Source organism: Dermacentor andersoni, chromosome 1 (genome assembly GCF_023375885.2).
Source record: "Dermacentor andersoni chromosome 1, qqDerAnde1_hic_scaffold, whole genome shotgun sequence".
Classification (NCBI taxonomy): Eukaryota; Metazoa; Arthropoda; class Arachnida; order Ixodida; family Ixodidae; genus Dermacentor; species Dermacentor andersoni.
In genome coordinates, this window is record NC_092814.1 from 293795743 (window position 1) to 293804887 (window position 9145).

The 9145-nt window shown below is 40.2% G+C and overlaps 1 protein-coding gene across 6 annotated transcripts in view; it reads left to right on the plus strand.

Moving 5' to 3' along the window:
• Window positions 1–9145, plus strand: part of LOC126548570 (sec1 family domain-containing protein 2-like) — a 49208-nt gene that overhangs the window by 1225 nt on the left and 38838 nt on the right. For 5 of the 6 annotated variants that reach the window (XM_055063284.2, XM_050196801.3, XM_055063282.2 and 2 more), the window contains exons 2-6: window positions 1867–2103; window positions 2220–2330; window positions 4639–4707; window positions 4781–4906; window positions 8866–9038. In XM_055063284.2, the coding sequence (XP_054919259.1) occupies window positions 1867–2103; window positions 2220–2330; window positions 4639–4707; window positions 4781–4906; window positions 8866–9038 (716 nt within the window). The remainder of the gene's footprint in view (window positions 1–1866; window positions 2104–2219; window positions 2331–4638; window positions 4708–4780; window positions 4907–8865; window positions 9039–9145) is intronic. The other variant, XM_055063283.1, reaches the window with a different exon arrangement.

Consider the following 9145-nt stretch of genomic DNA (forward strand, 5'->3'; position numbering starts at 1 on the left):
AGTGCAGCTGGTGGAGTAATGCACCAGTGTATGCTACCAAGCCATTGCATGGGCACTGGAGTACGTCATGCATACATGCTTGCATATATGGCAGTGGTGGACTGCACGTCGCAAAAATGGCATGGTTTTCACTAAGATGTATGCTGCTAATGTTTGCAAGAAGGGGGCAATGAGTTGGTGTACTGACAAGGGAGTGCAAATGTAAGCATACAGTAGCAGGCAACAACACTTAGTTGCTGCACAACAATGAACTCGCTATGAGAGTATGAATGACTGCCACTGCACTCTTGACCTGTCACTAACTGTAGTGTGATTGTGAGAGCGTCATCTCTTTTCTTGCAGTTTGTCATAAATAGGAAAAACATGGCTGCTCTGCAATATATTTCACGGCCATCCCACTTCTAGGGTGCCACTTCCTTATTCACATCTTGCATCTCATCATCTTCACAACTACCAATGCTTTCTACGTCTTTGGTAGAAAAAAAAGGCATTTAATTCATCGGCTTTGCCTCATGCTATATATCATATTTGAATGGTATTCCAGAGAGCATTGTCGATGTGCACAATCCAGACGCTTTCTAACAGAAACTACACATCATGTTTTCTTAGTTATCTCGTACGCCGTATATATTTTTCTTCTTCTCATAGGCCTTATTTACAATAAAATAATTCTGAATAGCCATTGTATATCAGTGCTTTGATTTCTTTTCTTTGCAATATGTTGCGTTTTGTGTGTTGTAAGTCGACTTCCTTGAATTCGACTCTGGTGGGGGCAAACAAAATTGATCGAAATGTCCGGAAGATCGAATTAAACAATATGCAGAAAAAAACGTCAAAATAATTAATTTTGCAATATTTGCCCGATTCTAACACGCCCCCGAATCAAACTTGCGCCCGCTGTCTGTGTATCCAAAGCAGAAAAGTAATGTAGAGATAACATTAAAGCTCTGAAATAAAGGAGAAATATAACGCGCACCCGGTTATTTAGCAAGGAAATGGGCAAGGGTCTGATATGTGTTGCAGAATGGCGGCCGGTTTTCTAAAGTCAGCTTCGCCGCAATACAGCTGTGTTATGCGGGAAAGCATACACCCCCCCCCCCCCCCCCCCCCCCCCCCGTAATCGCTATTCACTGTTCAATTTTCTTGGGGTGGGGGGTGATGGGGGGGGGGGAAAGGCGCGCGTTAGAATCTGGTAAACACCGTAATAAGAAATTGTGCGCTACCGTTATTGCTTGAAAATGTCCCTAGTGCAGGCCGAAAATAGGTGTTTTCGACGGGAGGGGACATGTGTTCAATGCATTCACTGTCACCTAAGCCCTGCCGATACAGACGCTACCACGAAGGGGGTCGCCCAGGGGTCAGGCACGTGCATGCTGATTGGTCAAGTTCGAATTATCCGGCGAAGGCCAATTTTAGGATCGAAGTAACGAAAGTCGGGCCCATAGAAATGCATGGGCGCTAGACGGGATCTTCGGTCATAATCTAAATAACTGGAGTCGAATTAACGAAAGTGTACTAGTAGCCACTACTGCTCCTTTCTTTATTTTTGTTTCGTTTTGTTTAAATCAATATTATTTGTAGTCGGTGTATGCTAGTTCCATTTTTTTGTGTTTATAGTGTATTGTTAATTTGGTAGTATTGCAAACTTGCCACACACCTGCTCCATGTTCTTCAATTCCTTTGTACAAACCTTTGTACAATTCCTCCCTCAATGTTCCAGTAGGAACCTGTGAGGTATCTGAATAAATAAATAGAGAGTGTGTTTGTAGAATGTAACTGCATTTCATTGACTGCATCAAGGGATATGTGCTGCTATATTTTACAGAGTGATGTTTTATTATCTTTGCAATGTTCGCCTACTTACAGCATGGATCAGAATCGGAACCAAAGGCCCTATTCTTGGTGTCTACCCCAGTGACTGAGCAGACGTTGGCGACTCTTTCCGCAGTGGTGCGAGCAAGTGTGTTCAGTAATGTTAGTGTTCTCACTTCATGCCCACCGGCAGCACAACTTTTGGCAAGGTACGGCACAACAGAAGGATTGGACGGACCTCGCGCTTTTCTTGACATCGAGGAACGACTTCTAGACTGGATGGGAAATGTGGTAAGGCTTGTCAAGCGGATAAAAATGCAGAGATGGCATACGACCATCAATATGCATGCAAACAACTTGTGGAAAGAGAGAGAGAGAGCAATCACACGTTGCACATTGCTTTGCAGACTTTTACAGCAGAAATTATGTACGTTCCATTGTCCGTCGTGAACGTGACTCCAAAGTTCTTTCTTATGCCACAGTTCCATGACATTTTCCCTCCATTGCCAGGAAATGCTGTGAGTAAACTATCGCTTTCTGTGTATGCAAATGACAAACACTCTTTATCCTCAGCAGTCACTGCAGTGGCTCACTGTCTATGCTGTTCTGCTCATGCGTATGAGGTTGTGAGCTCAGTTCTAAGTCCTGGTGTAGGTGCAACAATACTTTTGTAAGGAGCATTAGGTGCACATGAAAGAACCCAGGGGGTTAAAATTAATCTAGAGCCCTTCACTTCAATGGGTATCATAGTCCCTGATGCTTTGGATGTCAAGCTTCATCAGTCAGCATTTCTTTTTGGTGAAATGTGATCTAGCTGCTTCATACCTTTGTAATACACTTGAACTTCGATGTAACGAACATGTATATAATGAATTTTTGGATACCAGCAAGCAAATTTAAATTTTTCTAGGCTCTGCTTGGCATGTGACAAATATGTGCTGATAATGAATATCAGATATAACGATGGTATTTTCGTGTCACATGTGACTTTGCTATGACGAAATCTGACTGTATTACTGAGCGACGCAATTGATATTACACACTTTCAGTGGACAGAACAAAGATGAAACATAGAAACCATGCACACACACAAGTGGTAACTACCAAGAGACTTTTTTAAGCTCAACAAAAATACTATCTACAGAGGAAGTGCAAACACTGGGGATACACGTTACATCTGAAATAACCAAGGACGGAGTGAGCAACACGTGAAGATACGAGTCTGATAAGACAGGGGCACATTTAAAAGGCTTCAGAATTATAGAGTCATTTTCGTGGTTGGCCTGTGCTTCATTTGCAAGAAGCATACAAAATTTGAAATATTTTTTTGTGGATGTGGACTGGTTCTAATTTGAACAGCTTGTTTCCTTCAAAATTTTGTACACAAAACAGGGCTTTTATGCTTCAGAAATTCATTATAACAGTGTTTATGGTAATAAAGGCAAGTTTGTCATTGATGGGAAATCTGAATTCACTATCATTGAAAACAAAGCTGCCAGGGCATATAGTGCTCTGGAAATGTTAAATGATTTAATAGTTCCCAGTTAGTGATCTTGTAAAAGACCTGTTGCTGGCATACTATGAGTTCTGGGAGCTTTGTTTTAAATGGCAATCTTGCTGTCATTACCATACTAAACTAATGAAACACAATTAATTGTAAACTTTCTCCAAAGCATCAGCAAGGGTACAGCATCAATGTTTCTCTGTTTACCTTGTCCTTGATGCCTTAGTGTGACATTTTCTGTGCAGATTTTAGCTTTTGTTTGAATACAGGCATCAAAAGTACTATCCTTCTGCGGCTCTTCTACAGTGCCTGTGAGGAAAGCAAGCTAGGTTTATGAACTATAATATTGGAAGTTGTGCTTAAGTATGCCTATGATTATTTTTGGCTGTAAAACAAACAGCAAAGCTGTGATTCCCCAATCCTTTCTTATTTTATTTACCTGCACCTCATTGTAGCCTCCATGAGATGAGTACTGTTCTGAAGAAAGGAAAATGTTAGGAAAAAGCTGCAAAAGACAGTAAAGGGGGGGATTGGGTGGTATTTATTGCATTTCTTGAGACAGTTACTGGGCTGTTATGTTAAGTCTTCAGGGAATATACGCCCAGGCAGTGATGGCGTCCTTTCCTGTGGCGGAAGAGCGAGTTGTGGTATGACTCTCCCAGCAAATATATATGTTTACCTGTCCAAATGTCACCCTGTCTCATCTACAATAAGGAGCCCTTATTCCCATATATTTGCACAAATCAAAGAAATTAAATTTTTGATACCTGTATACTGGTCAAAGCGACAGACTGTTTTACTTGTGTCTGTTAGGCAGTGTAATTTTTGCATATATTATTTTCACTGCTACATGCTATAACAAGAAATGCTGTAAATTATCCCACATGGCTTACTTGCAGCCACTGGGATCTGTCACCCTTAACAGTATACTTTACTTCCTTCCTGAGAACATGAATGGCCACACTGTATCTTACTGCTACACTGGTTATTCCTGGGTAAAATTGTTATTTTTGACATAACTATGCAGTAAGCTTGTCTTTTTGAAAACTCACTACTGTTGGTCACTGGTGGCAATCACTCATGCAAATTAGCACTCATAAAGAAGAGAAGGCTGTTCTTAGTGAAAATGACGGATATTGAAATAACTTTATGTTGCTGATATTTATTTCGAATTCAAATGTTCACTATTTTTGCAGACTTCAGTTACTTGACGTTATTTTTTTTTCACATCTTGTTCAGCTCAAGTGCTTTGTTGCAGTATGTTGTTATGCATTAACACATCATTTGTTTTCTTTTGACATGACAAAACACAAATGTGAAAGAGCACAAGCCAAGCCGGCACAACCCTTGAAGGTGCAGGTTTCTCTAGAAGCATGCAGATAAGCCTGAAGGTGAGATTAACAGTCGAGCTAAGCTCTTAATTTCATTTCTGGTCCATAATAAGATGCCCTGCCTTTTTTGCAGTCACTGATAGGAAATCTGAACTCTATATTTGAAGTGGCCCATATTAGAGAAGAGACATTTTCTCTTGGATCATTGTCTCGAATTGTTGGAGAAGAGCTGTCCCGACTGTCAAGGGGTCATAGGAAGGTAAGGTTGCCTTTTTGTTTTTAATCTCCAAAAGTGTTGCAAATTCAGCAGCAGATTCACACCACGTCGTCAAAATGAGTTCGGAGCCCTTCACCAAGCTGTTCCTTGTAGCCCACTATGCAACTTTGGCGAGACGTAAAACCCTGTCAATTCATGAGCAGCAGCAGCCTAATTATGTTAAGAGGAAGCTTTAGTTCGGGGCCAACTCTGGTTTCCCTATACAGACACATGTAAAACACAGAAATGGTTTTATGAGACAGCCGCTGGACCAATTTGAACGAAATTTGTTGCAGTTGAAAGAAGAGGTTCAATTTTAGCAACTCTAAGAAGCAAAATTCTGACTTGGGACCTTGTATTTTTTTCAAAAATTGCCAAAAATTTGTAACTTAAAAAAAAATAGAAGCACTAACTCTACTCCACAAATAGATACCGCAGTTGTGTAAACAGCATCTGTTAGAGCACCTGAAGCAGACAAATGTAATAGTATATGAATTTACAGCTTAGTGAAATTTTTACAATGTTTAGGAGGGTTTTACGTAATTCCTACTTACAAAATAGCAGTATATTTCAGAGCAGTGCATAATAAGACAGCATCTTTGTTCGCTTAGATGTAATATTAGGTGCAGTTGACATAATTGTGATATTGTTTTTTATTCCCAAGTTACAGAGGTGTAAACTTGATACTTGCATTTTTTACAATGTTCAAGAATTTTTCTAAAAAACATTTGTGATCTAATTTAAACATCTATTTTCTACAGTTACTAGATTTTAATTTTTTCTTTTAAATGCGACAAACCTCATCAAAATCAATGCAGTGGTTGGCAAGATTTTTTTTTTTTTCATTCTCATGTATTTAGATATATCAGCTGACGTGGTCCTATGCTCACAAACTTCCTAATCTGTCATTCCATCGAATGCTTGGCTAAACACAACTAAACTGTATGTCCATTCTTACAGCACCCATTGTGTCAGCCTATCATTTACCGTATTACTATTGCACAGCAGCTTGGTAATGGCAATCTAACTGTTTATACCTTGCGTGAGCTGACCACACCATGCATATCTTGTGCCATGCCACTTGTCGGGCCCTCCGTTTTGGGGTTTCATATTTTTGAGAATTATGGCATGAGCACTTGATTGCTATATTTGTTTGCTAATCAAGGACAAATCTGAAGTGGTAGAGCCCTGTAGTAAACAACCTTTGCAATCGCTGGTGCGGCCAGCTGCAAACCCTGTTTGTTGTGGGTGATTTAAATTGTGGAAGAGTTGCATGGGCCCATTCAGTCATGATTTTCTCTGCAACTGAGTCACCTCTTGGGCATAAAACAAATGTTACAAGGTTTCTTTAAGGCTGTATTATAGATTTATTGAATGGTGTATATCTATAACATTAAGGAGCTGTTTGAAGCATGGCAGTATAAGTGTATAATTGTGAAGCGCTATTGGAACCAGTAAGAGCACTTGATGCACATCCCTCAACACAATCCTTGTTTGTAAATTGAAGCCACTTCTTTGTGTAACTGTGCGTCTTAATTGACAGCAGGAGATTTTTTTTCAGGGTGAAATTAGCTTTGACTCAGCTGATGAAAAACTGCCTCAGAGTATGAAAATTGAGAAAAAGAAGTTTCTTGCCTCAGCACTAAGAGGTGACAGTGATAAGCAGCACATTATTAAGCATGGTAAGACCCCCATTTCACACAGAAGTTACAGGATCAGTCGCAGGTTCTCGCAGCAGTGTGTGAAATTCTCTCACCTCAGTGCTGACTTTCTCATGACACACACTACCGCTCTTATTCACACTTTGTTGATGTCTTAATGGTGCAGTTGGTTGGAGTGTTAGTTTTCACAAATGGAGGTCCGAAGTTTCTATACCAACATAGGAGACTTCTTTTTTGTAGGTCTTTGTTTTGTTTCACTGCTGGAATGGCTAAACAATCATGACTATTACAAAGAAGCTGCTACAGCGATATCCTGCAGTGACACAGTGAATGCAGCTGCAAGGTCTCTAGTAACTAAATGGCTATCACTGTAAAATCATATTCTACCGGAATATGAATTAAAGATCCTACATATCCCAAAGATGCCACGTGAAACAGCTGCAGCATTGCTGTTACTATGTCATGTAGACAAGCAAGGTAAGACGTACATGTTGCACCAAAATCAGCCATGACTTGGCATTGTAGGCGTTGCCAAATGCTAGTTTGTTTGCATCACTTCTTAGCGGATGCCTTCTAGTGCAGAATGAGTTGTGCTGGTGATCAGGGGTACCTTGTAGCTTCAGTGATACGAAAGCTTCCAAGTGTTACAATGCAGGTTGGTACCATGTTATTGGTGAAGTAGTAGCTGATCCAACCATTAGTTTGGCAATGTGGGAAAGCAGAGTTAATAATTAGGTGGAAGGTTCAATTGCACACTGTAACCCTAAAAAAAAAAAATTTGATTCCTTTCTATCTCTTGCGGTCTTGACCCCTCATTCTCTGTAGTACCAAGTTGCATACCTGTAACTCATTATTAATGACAAAGCAAAAAAATGGGATTGAGATAACACGTAAGAAGACAGGTTCTTGTTTCTGTCATTCTTTTGTCTATCTCCATACTGGTTGTACATGCAGTTGCTGAAAATGAATCATGACATGAACTTTCACAGTTTACTATTCTCCATGTTTGCGAGCTATTAATAGAGTTGTGACGCCTCTGAAGCATATAACCAAAGTGTCACTGTGCTGTGAACACCTGTGGCAGTGTTTATGTGTTATCTAATGATGCTGCGCTTAAATTGTAAAAACATTCTATATCTATAAAAAAATCTACAAAAAGGATATTGTTGAAAAGTAAATACGTTCAAAACATTCACATTGATGGTTGAGACCCCTTCGGCTGTTTCTTAGTCTTATTACATTTTATTTCCATGTTCTGCTGTTGTTTCAACACCTTTATTTTTCTCTTTGCTGACCCATTATATATGCATATATGTTGCATACTGAACAGCACAAGAAAGCTGGAGACTAACAACAGAAAGCTTAGTCCCCATCCCTTTTGTGCTGTTCAGTATGCAATTTTACCAGTCCTCCCTACTTGCTGCACTAGTGAATATATACATGCTCTGTGGGGAACATCAAAACTTAGTCAAATATAAATCGCAACGGCAAGGTAAATATCAGTACATCTTCAGATCACCTTTGATGAAAATGTACGTCGTATGTCATATTGATTGCAAATAAAGACTGGGACAGCGGAAGAGAACACAAAAACGACACCGCCCGTGTCGTTTTTGTGTTCTCTTCTGCTGTCCCCATCTTTATTTGCGGTCAATATATGCAGCAACACCCAACTAGGCCAAACTTAAGTTCGTAGGTTGTGCATCAGGCAGCACTTTTATTGCTCTGAATTTCGCATATCATGCCAGTACTTTTGCATTCATCAATGCACAGTATTGGACCTACTGAAAAATGTTATGCCCACTACTGCCAGTGAGGATTGCTGCAAGGGATGAGCTCACCACAGTGCTAGTGCCTAGCCAGTGGAGAAGCTCCACTGATCATCCAAACACTAAAGACGACTGCCTCAACCATGTTTTGTTCCTGCTTCTCTGTACTTTGAAACAGAGTTCTAAACCCTGACCGAATGTTATTGAATAGCCACAGTTGTGGTGGCCTTCTTATCATCTGTAGCTAAAGGCACTGCTTAGTAAACAGTTGTCTTGCCCTCTTCATGAGTTTTCAGTAAATCAAAATTTATTTTATTTGAGGCACATTTATGGGCACATTTACCACTCAAGATGGCCTTTTGCTCCTACCGGAGTTTGGTAAATGGAGCCGACATTTGATATAAGAATCAATAAATTAAGCATCTGTGAATTCTCTCATTCACTGCCACGTGTGCTATGTAGCTGTGCATTGTAAGAGTAGCATGTGATGCTGCTAGAATTTTGAACCACTGCATTTTTTTCTTCCTCGCAGTCTGCAGAGTCGAAGGTATCCCTCTTACTTCTGGATCGCACATTAGACATGGCTGGATCACTTACTGCATCTTGCGAGTCTTTGATGGACATTTTGGTTAGAGTGCTTCCTCCACTTCCTGGTCACAGTTTGGACGTGTGTGTTGACATGCGCTGCATCTCCTGTTCATCTGAGTAAGTACGTGGCAGTATTCAAATACATGTATACCACATGATAAAGTAATTATTGTTGCATGGATTGGATTACATTATTTTTGTGCATGTGTGCATGCCTGTGTTTG